Raw genomic sequence first — 18,442 nt, forward strand, 5'->3', positions numbered from 1 at the left:
CAAAACGAACACATTTCAGCCTCATTGTTGGCAAATGGCACAGCAAATGTGTTGAGAGTTCGTAGGACGGAGAGTAAGGTTTGGGCAGTGCCAATACATGAAAATGTGATGTATTGGCTTGATGTATGGGGTTCAGAGGCGTGGTTGAATGTGGGAGGCCGATGAGGATGGACAATGAGCTTATAACTGCCTTGATCGAGCGCTGGAGGCCTGAGACATATTGTTTCCATCTACCAGTTGGAGAAGTTACCGTAACCTTACAGGATGTGCAAAGCCTGTGGGGTTTGAAAGCAGACGGTCGTGTTTTCACTGGCCGTGACTACCCTATTGGATATGAAGATTGGCCCAGCAAGTGTCGAGATTTGTTGGGATGGATACTTGACGCAGAAACAGTAACGAAGCAGGGTGGTTTGTTGATGACATCTCTGATCCACCAAGCGACGATACCTTTGGGTGATGGGCTGCATGAGTATGCATACATCCAAAGAACACGTATACATGCTCTGATCTTGTTAGGGGGGCTTATTATACCGGACACCACAAGGTGCAAGGTCCCCTTTATGTGGTTAAATGCCTTTGACGATCCGGAAGAAGTGGCTAATATCAGTTGGGGTAGTGCTGCTTTAGCATTTCTGTATCATTATCTGTGCGAGGCTTCTGTAGGCAGACAGAAAAGAGATGTGGGTGGACCTATGGCTCTTTTGCAGCTGTGGGCGTGGGAAAGAATGCCTACATTGAGGCCAACCTTCTTGATATCGCCTATGCACACGCCGTATACCCCGTGTGGAGCCAAGTAATGTTTATTTTTACATTAACTCACTTAATTATGTATTATTTTGGTAACTTTTGACATTAATATTATGTTTAGGTGGCACGGAGTTACTGAAATTGGAAATGCTCCCAGACATTCAGTAGCTCATTATCGTGATCAATCATCACTGATTCGTCCCGGCCAGGTGAAATTTATTTTTGTTGTCTTAGTTAATGAATTTACTATAGTATGAAATTAATTGTGATTTATTTATATTATGTTTTTGTAGTTTCTGTGGACACCGTATGCAGATTGCATCCTGCCTGATAAATGCATTGATTCGACTGCATCCTTCTTGTGCGACACTTATTTGGTGTGCTGGTCATTTGTCAAGGCACACGAGGCTGGACGCGTTTGCCGACAATTTAACCGCTACCAGTGTATTCCTCAGTACTGTGATAGGATGCTACATAAAGCCGGACATTTGAGTAAAAGTCACCGCCGTGGGAGGAAGGGTGCTGATTGGGCTAAGGTACATAAGTTCTTCATTGATGAATGGGACTTGAGACACGACAGGTTTCAATCAACTTTTGACCATGCCACGGCGACCATGGATGGTTGCATTAATCCGGGCTATATGGCGTGGTACAATAGGATCACAGTGTCGTACCTAGTTCAACCTGTGACACAGTCAACTGTTGGGATGAACGAGTCAGCCCCGTCTATGAAGAAAATAGTATGTTATGTTTTTTGTATATAACAATGTATTTAGTTTGAAGTTTGTATATATTGATTGTAATGATTTTGTATTTGTGTTATCTAGGTTGAGACCCTTCAGGGGATATGGCATTTGACCTCTTAACATGACACAAACCCTCAGTTACGGCAGATTTGAGAAATGGCTGCTGAGGCTCTTCTTACGACGGACCATACTGATGTGATGGAGTATCCAACTTCGCAACGCCGCAATGTGGTCGTGCCGCCACGCCCACCAACTTCTCTTCGTCATAGACTGCCGGGTGTCCGGACGGGTGGGCACGGGATTACACGACAGCATAGGTTGTCGCAGCAGCAGTAGCTGCAACCTCAGTATGCGGTACCAGAGCCCTTGAATCAGGAGTATGATCCCCCAGGATGGTCTCAGTTGAGTGGTGCAAGCCACGGGCCCTCGCAATGGAGAGCACGAGCATCATGTGATTCATTCTTTGATGGTGGGTCTGACTGGGATGCAGCTCTAGCAGGACGTGATCCATACTTCCAGAATTATCAATTTGTGGATCCTATGGGGGAAGAAGAGGGCCAGGAAGAAGAGGGTCAGGAAGAAGAGGACCATGAAGAAGAGAGTGGGGAAGAAGATCATGAAGTCATATTTCGACCACCGACCGAGGGATCCTCACGACCAACTGTGAAGAGTTCATCAAGCAAGATTGGGAAGGCTATGCACAATAGGTTTTGGGGAAATAGGTTTTATTTTCAACAAGGAAGAATAAAAGGAAAGCTCCAACAAAGTCCACGCCTTCGGGGAAATAGGTTTTGTTCATATGTTGGTATTTGTTTATATTGAAACAGGTTTTGGTCATATGTTGATATTTGAACATTGTTGATGGGTTGAAACAGGTTTATATTCGGGCATATGTTGGTATTGTCGGACATATGTTGGTATTTGTGTATATTTGTTTATATTGACATAACAACCGTCAACAAACGTCAATAAAAATCATAATAACTGTCATAACAAAAATCACAATAACTGTTGACCCTGATAAACTAGGTGAAAATGAGTTGAAACAGTTGAAAACGAGGTCAATCATAGAGTACAAAGAGTTTGCCCGACCGGGCGTTTTGGCGACCTGAAATCGCCCGACCGGGCGATTTATGCCGAACATTAGACATGCTTTATTTCCGCCCCGGGTATTAAAGGCACCTCTGTTTTCGACGCAAAATACATAAGATACATCAAATATGCCCAAACACAAATATCAACAACATTCATCCTTGACGCGATGCCCTCTCTTGTCAGCAGTTCCTGCAATTCAATAAAAATGTCAATACAAAACATAACAGATCTCCAATGTATTCAGGAATATAGCAAATATATACCACGTATTTACTGAACAACACCGACTGAACAATTTCTTCGGTCATGCCCCTCTATCCCACAATTTCTGCAACAACGGGGAGCTCTCGGTTCATCTTCCTCGCGGACATCCATTTGATTAAGTATCCTCCTTCTTCTAACTCGGCCACGCGTTCTAGGAATCAACTGCTGAGGGGTGATGCACAATTTCCATGAAGGTTCAACCCAATAATCTTCGTGTCTTGGTGCATCAAATAGAATTTGACCATAGTACTGTGATCTCCATGTATCTAGGTAGTAGCGATAATCTATGAGGTCAATCATAACATGACCTTTGTCTCTAGCAACCGCACAAGCATGCGAATAAGGAATTCTCCACATCTGCCACTTACCACAACTGCAACTTGAATCCAAATACTTGACTATTTGAACATTGTTGTCCTTTGACACTCCTTTCTCTATTCTTCCTCGAGTTCGGACATGGTACTTCCCTGTATCTCGGTCAATTACAGTAATGTAATGTTTTCGTCCCTTTGAGTCATTCTTAGCAAGTCTGTCCCTCGCCCATGGGGTTAACTCACCTTCAGTGTGTTCTATTGTTGTCTTCTTCTGCACCCACTATTGTACCGTCCTCCAAAATGTCAAATCAACCAACGCTCTAATAGGCAACTCTCTCACACCCCTCAACACGTTGTTGTAACACTCCGACATGTTTCTTGTGGCCACCCCCACCTAAGTCCACCATCGTAGCACAGTGACCAACATTCTTTTGTAATCTAATTGAGCATTCGAACCGCACCACGGTTGACATCATATAGTGCCCGACGTCTTCTACCAAATTTACGTTCCTGAGTACTGACCCCCAACTTCCATATAATGGCCTTTACATTGGGGCCCTTGTGCTTCTTCAACACATTTACCCTCACACGGAGCAAACAAAATTTGTGGTGTATCTGCGGGGCCCTTGACATGATTTCAGACTCCATTGCATTCAAGATTCCTTTATGCCTATCTGATATAATGCATACCTCCCTCTCGTATTTCACCACATGAGTTCTGACATGATCCAAAAACCACGACCAACTGTCGTTGGTTTCTTCATCCACCACATCATATGCAATAGGCAAGCATGTCTTGTTAGCATCAAAACCACAAGCAACAAGCAACTTACCTTTAAATCTTCCTCGGAGGTGAGTCCCGTCCACTGTTAACACCGGTGCGGCCTTCTGGAACGCATGTATTGCAGGCCCAAATGCCCAGAAAACATAGTTGAACACCATTGTACGCCTCTGACTCAACACCTCGTTGTGCTTCCACTCAACAATTGTGCCCAGATTCTGTGACTAGAGTTCAAACATGTAGCTTGGCAACTGTGACATCCCCAACCCGAAACATGCATCATTTTGCATATTAATATGGTTTTATTTATTATTGTATATTTATAATGTTATTTGCTTAATTATATGTTATATATATTTATATAGATAAAGTATATGTGTATGAGTACTTTAAATACTAAATAATTATTTGAAGTGTGTGCATGTGTAATAACGTGAATGTGTGCATGGACTAGTGTGATAAATTCTTATATCTATCCTATTAGTTAATACAACAATAGTACAAGTTTTGTTAATAGTACATGTGTGATGAGTATAGGTAAAGATAAGCCAAGTTTTTTTTTTTTATATACAGCTTAGTCATAGATTAAGTCGGCAGAAGGGAAACTTACTTTATACATATATGTGAGTGATATATTTTGGTGGCGGACAGAAATAAAAGTTCTTAGAAGAAAAAAGGGACGAACGGGAGCTATAACAAATGGAAATGGAAATGGAAATGGAAATGGAAATGGAAATGGAAATGGAAATGGAAACAAGAGCAGTAGAAATTAGTAGATGGAATCAGGAGCTCAATTAGAGAACATATCGTATCCAGGTGTGTATAAATCACACTTTTAGTTTTACATATGTTATGTGGTTGATTGTTATATGTTGAATTGGAGTGAATTATTTGATTATATGGTGTGAAATTGATATGATTATGAATTGTTTGATTTTGATAGTCGAATATGATATGAATATTTGATTGCTAAAATGGACATGTTTGTTTAGATATATTGGATAATTTGATGGAATATGATATGGATATGTTATTGGTGCAAATGATATGTTTTTGATACCGATTATGTGAATCATTGGATTAAAGAAGATCTATGACAGCCTTGTACTGGATATGAAATTTTAGAGGGACCTATGAGTCCAATTACAGAGAGGCCTTCGGGTCAAATACAGAGGGACCTATGAGTCCAATTACAGAGGGACCTTCGGGTCATAGAGGAACCCCGGGCAGATACCAGGCTTGACTGTTACAGAATAATAAATTGAATAAAGTGGCATATGCATATGAATATGAATGATTTGTTTTTAAATTATGTTATATATTGTTTCTGATTTTATGTATTGATAAAAGAATGTGCTTGATGTTTGTATCATGTGAGATTAAAGGTGGAAATTTATATATACTGAGTTGTGGCTCATATAAACCACTAAATTTTTCAGCAATAAGATAACAGTAAAGTTTTGAGTGACGTGGGTCATAGGAACTCCACGTGTTATCAGGTTCGGCGGCTGACACATATTGGCAACCTTCTCCTCCTCATCTTTTTGCATGTAGATAAATGTATAGTATATAGAGTGGTGAGAAGGTTCCACTACTTTACAGGATATTTTGAAATATTTATCGGATAAGTGTTGGTTTGAACTTGTATAATATGGGTGTTCTATGAATTAGACTTGCGTATTGATTGCTTTTATGATAAGGGATTTATTTATTATAAGAGTATACGTCAGGGGGGTTGAGGTGTGACAGCAACTGCCTAAATGATTCCTCCCATCCACTATATACAAACTCTATAGCCTTTCTCTTTGCATACCATGCCTACTTATAACTGATTAACACACCAAATCTGTCGTGAACATCAGCTATTATTGAGAAGACCTTGAAATCGGCACATTGTCGCACATGATGTCGAATCAACAGAGCAATCATTGCCGATGAAAAGTTAGCATGATCTCTGTTAGCACGATGGCCTACACAAGTATGCCGATTCTTCCACTTCCTAACTTCCCACATATCGCCATGCGACTTTTGTGTAACTGAAACCTACCACTTACATTCCTTCGCCATTTCAGCGTCGGTGGTGCTGATGATGCCTGCCCCTGTTGCTGCCGTTCCTGCTGGAAATTTGCATACGGCATGCCACCTTCTTAATTTGCTCTCGACGACCTTAAACTGTTTTTCGTTCCATAAACTCCACATAGTTATAGCAGTCTTCACATGTAGCTTGGAATCAAATTTTGTTCCCAACACTATCCGATGCGGCTCGTTCTCATCCCAATACAAAAGGCTGTGTTCATTATCAACATCATCAGATACTCCAGACGGACGACTTGGTAAATCACGAAAGAATCTAAACCCCCTAGGATTATATTCCGGAAGTGGTTGTTCACCTTGCATAACAGGTTTACATGGTAGTTCATCATCAGAACTACCATCAACATCAACATCATCAGCACCATCACAATCATTGAGATCAGGGTCTGGCTCTGTCTCAGATAGTGGCCTTGGCTCATCAAGATCATCTGCAACATCTACCTCATCATTCAATCCAACACCAACATCAGCAACATCTCTCTGCTCATTCATACTACGATCAAAGCTCATATGCTCCACCCTCGCAGATGATCCAATACCACAGTCAAAGCTCATTTGTTCAACCCTCGCAGATGATCCAATACCATAATCAACAACTGGTGGGATTTCTGAACTCCTCACAGGTGAATACTCAACAAATAATTCAATACACCCACTTGAATTTTGAGCATTGTTGAACATAAACATCACACTTTCATCATGGCAAATCACATAACATGTATAACTCATACCGGAAGCAAAGACTATACATTGTCTCCATAATAATTCAATTGTGTGTTGGTTCATATCTATTCTCATCGCATCACAGATCATTGCTACCAATTCAGAATAGGAAACACATGAATTTAATATGATGGAGCTTCTCGCACGAGGTGGTTCATAACCAATACACATATGTGGTAGTTGAACTACTCTACCACCCCAATACAAACTCACAAATACTTGCATGATTTCTGCATCAAAAACATTTAAAACAACAACAATTATGGACATTTTTCCTACAAGCCCTAATTTTATAAATTGGATAAAACTAACAAATGAAAGCAAAATAAACATGAATAATGATGAATGTAGCTAAATTGATGAACAATTACCGGATCTTATGGAGATAACGCTGGAAATCGCCGGAAACCCGAGAGAGGAAATGAAATTGTATTTTGTGCGCTGCTTCTGCCCGCTGTGTGTTAAAAGCTGACTGAAAGACGCATAAGGGTTATGCGTCATTAGGGTAAGACGCATAAGCATTATGCGTCTTTAAACGACGCATAACCCTTGTGCGCCATTAGCGAAAAACGCATAAGGGTTATGCGTTTCATTAATAACGACGCATAACTCTTATGCGTCACTCCCCCATTTAGAATACATCTAATCTACTTCATTAAAATGGAATTCCATTAGTGGAGTAGAACAAAAATAGAAAGAAGTCTAGTATATATTCATGGAATAAAAACTCCACATGCAACATCTACTTAATTGTATTTACGTACATAAGTAGTCCATCATTCAAAAGACTTGACCATAAAACAAGCCATTTCCCCTCCAAGTTAGTTGGACAATTTATCTTAAGCCAGACAGGAGTAGTTACTAACAAAACATGCTTTTATCATCTCATACACATCTTATTGACATGCAAACTAACAATCTCATTTCACACACGCAAGACCGATCATATATACTACTAGTATTATTTCGAATTACTAGATCTCATTTGCTCGATCATGCCTCCCGCCTCGTTCCCCCTCGTCGTCATCCTCATCCTCTCGGCGGCCTTCCTCGCTGCCCCCACGTCGGAGACCGTGTACGACATCCTCCGGTACTACCGTTTCCCGCCAGGGCTGGTCCCGCGGGGCGTGGTGACTAGGTTTAGGCTGAACTCTAACACGGGGCAGTTCGCGCTGTACCTGAACAAGACGTGCAGTTTCACGGCGTACGGATACGACGTCCGATTCCAAACCCAAATCAGGGGCGTGATAAGAGATGAGGAAATCGAGGGTCTTCGCGGCGTGCAGGTGAGGATGATGAACTTTTGGTCGGATTTGGTGGAGGTGGAGGTCGTGGAAGACGGGGAAGAAGTCGAATTCTCCAACGGCTTCGCGGCCGTTGATATGCCGGTTTACAATTTCTTCAACATACCCATGTGCGGCTGTGGCTTCGACTGTCGCCGTTCCTTCGCCGGAACTTAATTGCTTCTTTTATTTAATTTGCTCCCTCAATAAATTAATTATGTGTAATTATCATATGCTTATTTCATTCTCACTTTCATGTAAGTATCTTATTAGTGTCATGGTGTGAGAAATAAAATTATGTTACTTGTCTCTGACTCTGTTGATCTCTTTGGTTTATTGAGTGCCCTCCTAAGAAAAAATGGTGAGTTTGAATTTACAATCCACTTTTAGATTGATTTTTTTTAAGCGAACTGATAGTTTCATCGTTATATGTAATTACTTTAATTGTCTCTTAAAATCAATTTTTGGACACAGACTTATAAAAGAGTTTATCTAAAATATATTCAAATTAGTCTCATTGACAAGAAGCAGATTCTAAATTCTTTGGAGGATTGGATTAATCGAGATCAATTAATCATTTGGTAGAATAAACACTCCTTATTGGTTATATTTATCCCACCATTTTATAAAAAGTTTAAAACTCTTCTTTCTTGATTACGAATAAAGCTATAAGATTGTTTTAATTTTTCTAATGGCACTTTACTATAATAAAACAAGTCCCATTTCAAAATTCAAGGAGCTTGATAAAGAGCTGCAAACATAAACTCTTTATTTTTTATGGAGTATTTAAAACACAAAAGTCTTTATAAATATTCTTAATTTTGTGAAGAAGGATAAGTGGATTTAATCCCCAATTACAACTACAAGCCAGTATATGAAGTTATGAACCACTATGGAAATTTAGTAATAATATCCAATTCACGAATTTAGATAAACCAACTATATTTCCTTCTTTGAATATCACCCGGACTGAGTTTTGATTGTACTATAATCAAAATAACTGAACCAACATTTATTATAAATACTTTTTTTTCATTTTAGAAATTTCATGACATGTATAAAGATATCTATCCTTTTGAAAAGTTAAATATAGATGCACCTATACACTGGACATATGTCATTGCGTTAGCTATTTTATTAATTTAACCTCACTATTCAAGCATAGTCCACCGCCACAAATGATGAATTTATCCAAATATTTCATTAAAGTGTTATTATAACATGAATTTTCCAAAGATTGATTAAAATATTTAACTTCTCATTTTTTTTTTAATTTCAACCTTTCATAATTTTATAATTACATATTAGAAGAAATGTAAGGTCAAATTGAAAAATTAACTTAATTCATGTTGATCTCGAACTTTATTGAATCGACAAATTATATTATCGGACGCGAAAATGAAGGATGCAACTAACTACTATAGTCTTAGGCATCATATTCATATCCATCAAATTCCCAATTTTAGCTCCATTCAATTTCATCCCCCAAACCGCCGCCGCATCGCTAAAATTCGCAGCAATCCATGTCTACCACCGCCGCACGCCTCCTCTTGATCCTCTCTCTCGTCTCGGCCGCCGCCGCCACCGATCCGCCCTCTGTCTACGACCTGCTCCAGTCCTACGGATTCCCCGCCGGCCTCCTGCCCCAGGGCGTCACGAGCTACGAGCTCGACACCACCACTGGCAAATTCTCGGTGTTCATAGGCGGCAGCTGCAGCTACTCCGTCAACGGTTATGATCTCAATTACAAGAGCACCATTACTGGCACCATCGCGAAGAATAAGATCACCGATTTGAACGGGATCCAGGTGAAAATTCTGTTTTTCTGGATCAACATAATCGAGGTGACCAGCAACGGCGATGAATTGCAGCTGTCCGTCGGAATTGCGTCGGCTAGTTTCCCGGTGGATAATTTCTTCGAGTGCCCGCAGTGTGGCTGTGGATTTGACTGTGTGAACTCCGGGAGGAGGGACGCCGGATTTGGCTTGCTGATGAGGATTCTGCCGATCGTTCAGTATGGTTAGCGGCGGCGATTTCAGGGGTTTTGCTAGGGCGATCACCGGCTCATTTGTTTTTGATGAATTTAGTTACTTGGTGATGTTAACTTCCAGTTTCGAATTCCAAAGAATTAAACAAGCAAGCGCTTTAGGATTCCCGATATCTCTCATGAAATGCCCCAATGCATTCGATCTTACTGTTTGTTTTGGTTTGCGTTATTCATGTTTTCTTTTCTAAAGTTTTTTCTTGGATTAATGTGATTGATATTTAGCACAATCATCAAAATATTCAGCATTGAAGAGTTGAAGTTGGATTACAGTCCTTAGGAATTAGGACCGTTGAATGACAGATGAGGTTAAAAATACGAGGTTGTTAGCTTTTAGGAATTCTACCTTTGAGAATTATGTTTATGGATGGAAACAGCAAGTCCAGACGTATGAGAACAAGATAATCCATAAATTAAATAAAAAAAGGAAGATAATCCTTGAATTAAATGTTAAAAAAAAATCTATGATTTGAGATGCTAGACTATTTTTACAAGTGTGAATGGTGTCAGTAGATAGCGTGAAAATCTAAAAAATAATTCTATAAGATGACAAAATCTTATTTCAGTGTGGGGTTTTCGAAGTGTTTGGACCTTATGGTGTATTATTATTATTATTATATAAATGTATCATAATTACATAAATAAGTTGGATTAAGATTTCCAAGAAATATCTAATGTTGATTATTTCTTCCCTTTTTAATGGGAAAATACAATTAGATGTAGTAGTATACTGGATTTGTGTAAAGTCATGCCACACACACTCTCTATTCATCCTGATATCTGTCCCCTTATTTTTTTTGTAAATCAGATTCTGTTACTTCTGAAATCTTTGACCTTATACGTTGTGATGTTTGGGTCCTTTCAATCCCAACACTCACCAATGAAAAAAAAAAATCCTCATCATTGTTGATGATTATTCCATATTTGTGTGGACTTTTCTGATGGAAAATCGGAAAACAAATCATATGTAGCCACCATCCTTAGCCAATTTTTCAAAACTGTTCTCACACAATTTTCAAGAAATATCAAAGCCATACGACCAGATAATGCTCCAGAATTTAACCTCCTTATACACTTCTTTTGGCACTATAGTACAACATTCATATGTTGAAACCCCATAACAAAATGCTCGGGTTGAGAGAAAACATAAACATCTAGAGTCTTCTTTTCCAATCCCATCTGTCTATACAATACTGGGGGGACTGCATTTTAAATGCTTCATATCCGATAAATAGAACCCTTCTTCTGTTCTACCTAATAACATCACACCCTTCCATGCCTTCTTTCAAAAATTACCCTCATATACACACCTTAGAGTCATAGGGTACCTGTGCTATGCATCTACTTTGCACTGAGGTAGAGATAAATTTTCAAACAGAGCCACGAAGTGTATTTTGTTGGGATATCCTGCTGATTATAGGGGATATAAGTGGCTTGAGATTGACTCCATGCAAGAAATAATCACAAGGCATGTTGTCTTTCATGAAGAGATTTTTCCATTTTCTCACCTTTCACCATCTGTTTTTCACACTGAAACTCAGATAAATCAACAATCACCATCTGTTTTTCACACTGAAACTCAGATAAATCAATAATCAGAAACTCAAAATCCTCACAATCCCTCACCAACTTCTCCATTAATCCCAAATACCACAAATAATCAACCTGACTCTACTGTTACAAGAGCAGGCAGACTCACCAAACCACCAACTCACTTGACAGACTATCTATGCAATTCTGTCCCTTCTTCTTCCCTTTATCCTATCTCAGCTCACTTTTCTCTCTCCAAACTCTGTGCTGATACCATGTAGAAACTGATAAAAATGTACTCCATTATAGAGAGAAAAACAGAAATGATTTTATTGAACTCAAAATGTAGAATTACAGAACTGAAGCTGCAATACACGAGCTCTCTATTTATACCAACATGGCATGAGCTCAAAATATCTAGCTAACTAACTTCTAACCAAATAACTCATCACCATTCCACACTTATGCTGACTCGGATCTGACGTGCTAGTGACGAGGCTCCAGCTCAGCATCTCTCAGATATTTCCTATCTTCATCATATCATGCATACCACCATGCACGCAACACACATGCATCACGTTCTCTTCCTTCAACACTACTCGCCTTCATTTTCTTATTTGCAACAAACATATTCAAACAAATTCTAGAAAACACGAAACTGGCACAGAGTAAGAGAAATGTAATAGATTTTAATCACACTGACACCCAATCATTAGTAGAAAAGCATGAAGATACTTGACTGAGCAATAAAGAATCGAATTTTTTTTCCCGTTCCTGTAAGATTAGCAGAAGAGAGGAACGCTTCTTTTTCAAAAACAAAAGAAATAGTATAATTATAAAATCATGATTAAGAGATGATGATATGTAGCATAACATTTCCCTGCCTAATTATTATTTGCATATAACAAAAAGAGTAAAATTTCACTATCTTCAATAAACAATTACAAATCGATGCACAATTTTAAGAACGTAACTACCATATACTATAATAAATATTTTGTTCTATAATCAAAGGGCAACAAAGTCGATCTGACATCACGTTAAAAAACCACACAAAATTGGCAAAGAAAGTGCATTAATATTATCTAAACTCGAATTCAACTTGATGAGGTAACTGGGATTGAAGTTGTTGCATGTGGCCAATATGAGCTTGTGCCTCAGTCTCACTCATATGTGGAGTACAAGTATTTATCTTTTGATATGCGTCGCAACAAGTTGAAATGTAGGTCATCGATTTGATGATATCGGTTGCACACGATCCTTGAAACTTTAACATTCTGAGACGTTGGTGTGGGCATTCAAAAACATGTGATCGTTTACAGCCATAAGTTTGCAAATAATATTTACTAAATTCGCCTGGGAATCTTTCAATATCTTCACATATATAAAACTGCATATATCCATATACGTAAGAAATCATAAAATGAGGAAATATTATTTGACGAGACTTTGAATTTATACTAATAGTATACCAACCTTGAACGTGAACATCTGAAGACGAGGACATGCTGATATTATAGATGTTACCGGCACAATACAGTGGTGCACATGGTAACACGAAACTACAACGTACAACTCCTTTAGATTAGGCATATGGGGAAGCCGTTCCCTTAAAAAAATCTGCCAAATCAAGACAACCAGTGAACCACCGTCAGGACCATCAACCTTATAAATGACAAAATGTATTAACAAACCAAATAATGCTAAAATGCGTTAAACAAATGATGATATGTAGCATAACATTTCCATGCCTAATTATTATATGCATATAAGAAAAAGAGTAAAATTTCAAAAACATAATGATATTTGGCTAATTAAGTTCAAAAATCATCCAGTGATTTCTCATTTGAGACATCATGTGAGATAATTTGAACAAATTCAAATTTCATGAATGCTGGTTTTTAAAATGGGAGGACGGACTAAAATTTCACAAAACTTGATTTTTCCATGCAGTCTAACCTTATGTTTTGAGGATGGGATAAACAATATGAGTTTTTGGAGATGGGAAGTAAAGCAAGATACTGCTGAAGCAAAATTGGCCGCATTATATCTTAGATTTCCAATTTCAAGACTTGCTATGGCAAGTCTTGGGACATTCTTGAACCGTAGGGCGCCTGTTTTTGCATCGGAAATAAGTTCATAAGAATCAGCAACAACTTCATAAAGATGTGGAGCAGAAATTTCGATAGCGAATTTCCTAAAGATGCATCCACGTATCCGAAGAATCTCCAAATCGCCAAAGACATGAACATCAGACGTGAAAGACGATGTTGTGATATTGAGTTCCCTCAATAGGGGACAACTTTTGAGGAAATATGAGATGTCTTGACCACTCACTTTCATAGTGTCCAGAGACAGAGCCTTGAGATATTTCATAGGCCTCATCTCTCGCACCAAATCTTCTAACACAACCGCACGCCTTCCACTCAAATTCATACAGTGGAAGTTTAAATCCAATCTCTCAACTCGTCTCAACTGCGCGAATTTGAGCCATTTGGTGATTGTGCTATGTGCTGATTTGTTTACGTAAATCGAAATTGTGAACTGTTTAATGAAAAGGGCTTGATGTGATTCAAGAACCAAATTGACGATTTTGACATGGCGGCACGTCTCTGCACGCCATGAGTTGCGATTGATTACAATGGTGTGTGGGTCGTAAAAGTCGAGATTAGAAGTATGCTTCCACAAATGCTGCCATCGGTGAGAAAGAAGGCTAGTGGCCGCAGCTTGTCTCAAGGGTAGGAAAGACAGTATGATGTATATGATTTCATCAGGTAATCCACTTATTCTGTCAACCCTAAACCCTGATCCACACTACATCATAAAACCAATAACGCACAATTTAGAATAGTAATCATCAATATTTTTGAGCAACAATTAGAATCTAACCTCCCTCTTTGTCCTCTTATTGCAGTCTCTTCCATCCATCAATTTCGAGAATTGCTTATGCGTCTGTCTGTATATAGAGATATTGAGAAAAGAAAGACCAAATTAACAGGGTTTGAGTATGTGAATATCTTCAATTTATAGAAGAAGAAATCATTCCCATATTTATAGGTATACACATATACTTACTCGCCGAAGGAAAAGGAAATACGGGTGAAAAGGGAGGGAGAGAGGACGCAGAGGAGAGAGATTTTGAATTTGAGGAGACAGGGAAGTAGTATAGTAGTATAACAGACTAGGGTTTTATTTTTTTATTTTTTACGGAGTGGAGTATTTTTTATAGTATATTTTATTCCTTTTTTAAATCTATGTGCTTCCTTCCGCTAATCAAAATCTCTCCAACGGAATTATTTCAATTTTTATTCCTTTTTAGTTTTTTCAACCCTAGCCTCTATTTACCGCTGCTCACCGGCGCCGACGGTGAAAATTCTGAGCATTGATTATGAAGCCAGTAATCACCAACGTTGTTTGTGAGCTGCGTTTCAGTTTCATCTTCATCACAGTTTGATAATCGGCTCTCCTTCTCTCTGATCCTGCATTGATATTGTTGAGTTATTAAACTCAATTACTTCATGATTAAGAAAAGTGATGAAGTAGGTGCATCACCTACTTAATATATGTGGATGAAATTTTGTTTCCTCATGATCAAAATGAAGTCACAATTCCAATATGTAATAGGCGGTGGAATATATGGTTAGTATGTGATAGCTTTCTAAATAAGCTAATCATGATACGTAGTGGATATGTGTATACTAGGTAGCCTAGTTTATCCATCTTTGAATATCTATAAATAGGTGTAGTTGTAGTTTATTGTATTATCAAGGAAAGAAAGAAAAGAGAAGGAAGAGTTTTGTAAGAAAGAGCCGTAGCTCTAAGTTAGAAAGGAAGGAAGAGTTTTGTATTGTGTATTTTGTAATACCTTTGTGAGAAGTTTTAGTCCCACTTATCTTCCATACTTTTTCCTTGTTGAGTACTCTTATATTTTGTGTGTCAAATATCCAACAAATCTGGTATCTAGAGCCACTCGATCCTACCTATGGCGACAACGTTGAATATGGTTCAACCCCAGATTCCCAAATTAGAGAAACACAATTATGGGAATTGGAGTATTCAGATGCGAGTCTTGTTGCAATCACAAGAGTTGTGGGATATTGTTCAAGACGGCTACACCGAACCTGCCTCCCCAGAAGCCGAAGATGCCCTGACGAACAACCAGAAGAACGCCCTCAGAGATGCAAGGAAACGAGACAAGAAGGCGTTGTTCAATATCTATCAAGGTATTGATGAAACCACGTTCGAGAAAGTAAGCGCGGCCACCATGTCAAAACAAGCCTGGGAGGTTCTGAAGAATTCTTTCACCGGCGTTGATAAGGCGATACGAGTTCGACTGCAGATCCTACGTGGCGAGTTCGAAAGCTTGGCCATGTCTGAAACGGAGAGCATTTCAGACTATTTCACAAGAACATTAGTTATTGTGAATCAAATGAAAAGGCAAGGAGAGATAGTTGAAGATGTTCGTGTCATTGAGAAAATTCTTCGTTCCTTGACGTCAAAATTTGAGCACGTCGTTGCGGCTATCGAAGAATCAAAAGATCTCAACACTATGTCAATCGACCAGTTACAGAGCAGCTTGGAAGTCCACGAGCAACGCATGAAGAAAAAGACAACTCCGTCACTTGAGCATATGCTACAAGCAAAGATGTCGATACAAGAAGACAAGAAGTTTGAGCCTGGGACATCACGTGGCGGATACAACCGAGGTCGAAGCCGAGGACGAGGCTATCGTGGCCGAGGAGGACGCGGCCAAAATTATCATTACGAAGGAGGACGTGGCCAGAATTACCAAAATCGAGGAGGACGAGGTCAGAATTATCAAAATGAGGGAGGACGCCAAAATTCCACCTATCGAGGCAGAGGTCGGAATTCTTATGGACAACGAGGACGAGGAAGAGGACAATACAGAGGCGGTTATTCTCAAACCTATAATCAACCAGGGTTTGATAAAGCAAATGTCGAGTGCTATACTTGTCACGAATTCGGGCATTACAGCTATGAATGTCCAACAGCCGGAAATACCAGATCCAACCAACAAGTCCATTATGCCGATGGTGGAGACAATAATGAGCAGGTAATTTCAACCTCTCTTTTTACTCATAAAGGACTTGTGGGTGATCAGTGCAGCACGTGGTACTTGGATACTGGAGCTAGTAACCACATGTGCGGGAACAAGGAACTCTTCGTGGAGCTGAAGGAGACATCTTATGTGGATGTTACTTTTGGAGATTCTTCCAAAGTAGCGGTGCAAGGAAAAGGTAATATCTTGATTAAGTTGAAGAATGGAAATCATGGCTTTATATATGACGTCTATTATGTGCCTGTCATGAAGAGCAATATTTTGAGTCTTGGTCAATTGCTGGAGAAAGGATTTGATATTAATATCAAGAATTCTTGCCTTACTATCAATGATGCTCGTGGTAGTTTGGTTGCCTCTGTGAAGATGTCCAAAAATAGATTATTTGCATTGAACATGAAACATGATATGTTGAAGTGCATGAATGCAATTTTTAAAGATGAATCGTGGTTATGGCATTTACGTCTTGGACATCTGAATTTTGGTGGTTTGAAGCTTCTGTCTTCAAAGAATATGGTGAAAGGCTTGCCTCATATTGATCATCCTGAAGAAGTTTGTGAAGGATGCATACTGGGAAAACATCACAGGCCAAGTTTCTCAAAAGAAATGAGATGGAGAGCATCACGCCCGTTGGAGATCGTTCATACAGATGTTTGTGGTCCTCTGAAGCCTATTTCTACTGGAGGTAATCAATACTTTCTAACTTTCATTGATGATTACTCCAGAAAGACTTGGGTGTATTTTTTGAAAAGGAAATCTGAAGTGTTTGATATTTTCAAAGAATTCAAAATTCTTGTGGAAAGGCAGAGTGGACACTATATTAAAGTTCTCAGATCCGACCAAGGAGGCGAGTTCACATCCGATCTGTTCGAAAAATTTTGCAAGGATCATGGAATCGTTCACCAACTTACACCTGCATATACTCCTCAACTGAATGGTGTTGCTGAAAGGAAGAATCGAACAATTCTTGATATGGCGAGGAGTATGATCAAAGGGAAGGACTTACCCCGAGAATTCTGGGCTGAAGCTGTCGCAACAGCAGTATATCTCCTGAATCGGTGTCCCACCAAAAGTGTTCGTAACATGACGCCCGAAGAGGCATGGAGCTCGTTCAAGCCCAGTGTTGCGCACCTAAGAGTTTTTGGCTGTATTGCCTATGCCAAAATTCCTGAAGCTCGAATAATCAAGCTTGATGATAAAGGTGAAAAATGTATCTTCGTGGGATATGGTGATCGAGTAATGGGTTATAAATTGTATAACCCACTCACAAAGAAGGTGATCATAAGCCGCGATGTGGTGTTTGAAGAAGATCAAACATGGAGCTGGGAGGATAAGAAAGCTACAAGCACGTCAGAAATTGTACCTGATCAGCAAGAAGATGCACGTGAAGTTGAAGAACCTGATTCACCAACATCATCTCAAGGTCCAGTCGGAAGGCCAAGAAGGATGCGCAATCTGAACGATATATATGAAGCTACCGAAGAAGTTGATAAAGCTGTGGAGGAAAATGTGAATCTTATTTGTTTTTATATGGATGCTGATCCAATTGCTTATACAGATGCTGCACAAGAAATGAAATGGAAGATTGCAATGGATGAAGAAATCAATGCGATCGAGAAAAATGATACTTGGTCGTTGACAACACTGCCAGAAGGCCGAAAAGCAATTGGTGTGAAATGGGTGTTCAAAACAAAGAAAAATGCCAATGGTGAAGTGCAAAGGTACAAATCGAGGTTGGTGGCGA

The 18,442-nt window shown here is 39.2% G+C and overlaps 3 protein-coding genes across 5 annotated transcripts; 2 read left to right on the top strand and 1 right to left on the bottom strand.

Moving 5' to 3' along the window:
- The first annotated feature begins 7,759 nt into the window (after positions 1-7,759).
- On the top strand, positions 7,760-8,224 carry LOC121800650. Its single transcript, XM_042200174.1, has one exon. It carries the CDS (start codon positions 7,760-7,762, stop codon positions 8,222-8,224), a length of 465 nt encoding a protein of 154 aa, XP_042056108.1.
- Positions 8,225-9,456: 1,232 nt separating this feature from the next.
- On the top strand, positions 9,457-10,283 carry LOC121799083 (uncharacterized protein At5g01610-like). The gene has a single exon (XM_042198422.1). It carries the CDS (start codon positions 9,571-9,573, stop codon positions 10,069-10,071), a length of 501 nt encoding a protein of 166 aa, XP_042054356.1. The 5' UTR covers positions 9,457-9,570; the 3' UTR covers positions 10,072-10,283.
- A 2,240-nt stretch (positions 10,284-12,523) lies between these two features.
- Positions 12,524-15,195, bottom strand: LOC121798567 (putative F-box/LRR-repeat protein At4g15060). Of its 3 annotated transcripts, XM_042197631.1 has the most exons (6): positions 15,178-15,195; positions 14,977-15,100; positions 14,511-14,577; positions 13,581-14,435; positions 13,098-13,241; positions 12,524-13,011 (listed from the first exon to the last, which is right to left on the bottom strand). In XM_042197631.1, exons 2-6 carry the CDS (start codon positions 15,063-15,065, stop codon positions 12,703-12,705), a joined length of 1,464 nt encoding a protein of 487 aa, XP_042053565.1. In that variant the 5' UTR covers positions 15,066-15,100; positions 15,178-15,195; the 3' UTR covers positions 12,524-12,702. The 3 variants fall into 3 exon arrangements, with proteins under 3 accessions (XP_042053565.1, XP_042053566.1, XP_042053567.1); XM_042197632.1 differs by lacking the exon at positions 15,178-15,195 and having other exon boundaries at positions 14,967-15,094; XM_042197633.1 differs by lacking the exons at positions 14,977-15,100; positions 15,178-15,195 and adding an exon at positions 14,697-14,922.
- Between the last annotated feature and the right edge of the window lie 3,247 nt (positions 15,196-18,442).

The sequence above is a fragment of the Salvia splendens genome, chromosome 4 (assembly GCF_004379255.2).
Source record: "Salvia splendens isolate huo1 chromosome 4, SspV2, whole genome shotgun sequence".
Lineage (NCBI taxonomy): Eukaryota > Viridiplantae > Streptophyta > Magnoliopsida > Lamiales > Lamiaceae > Salvia > Salvia splendens.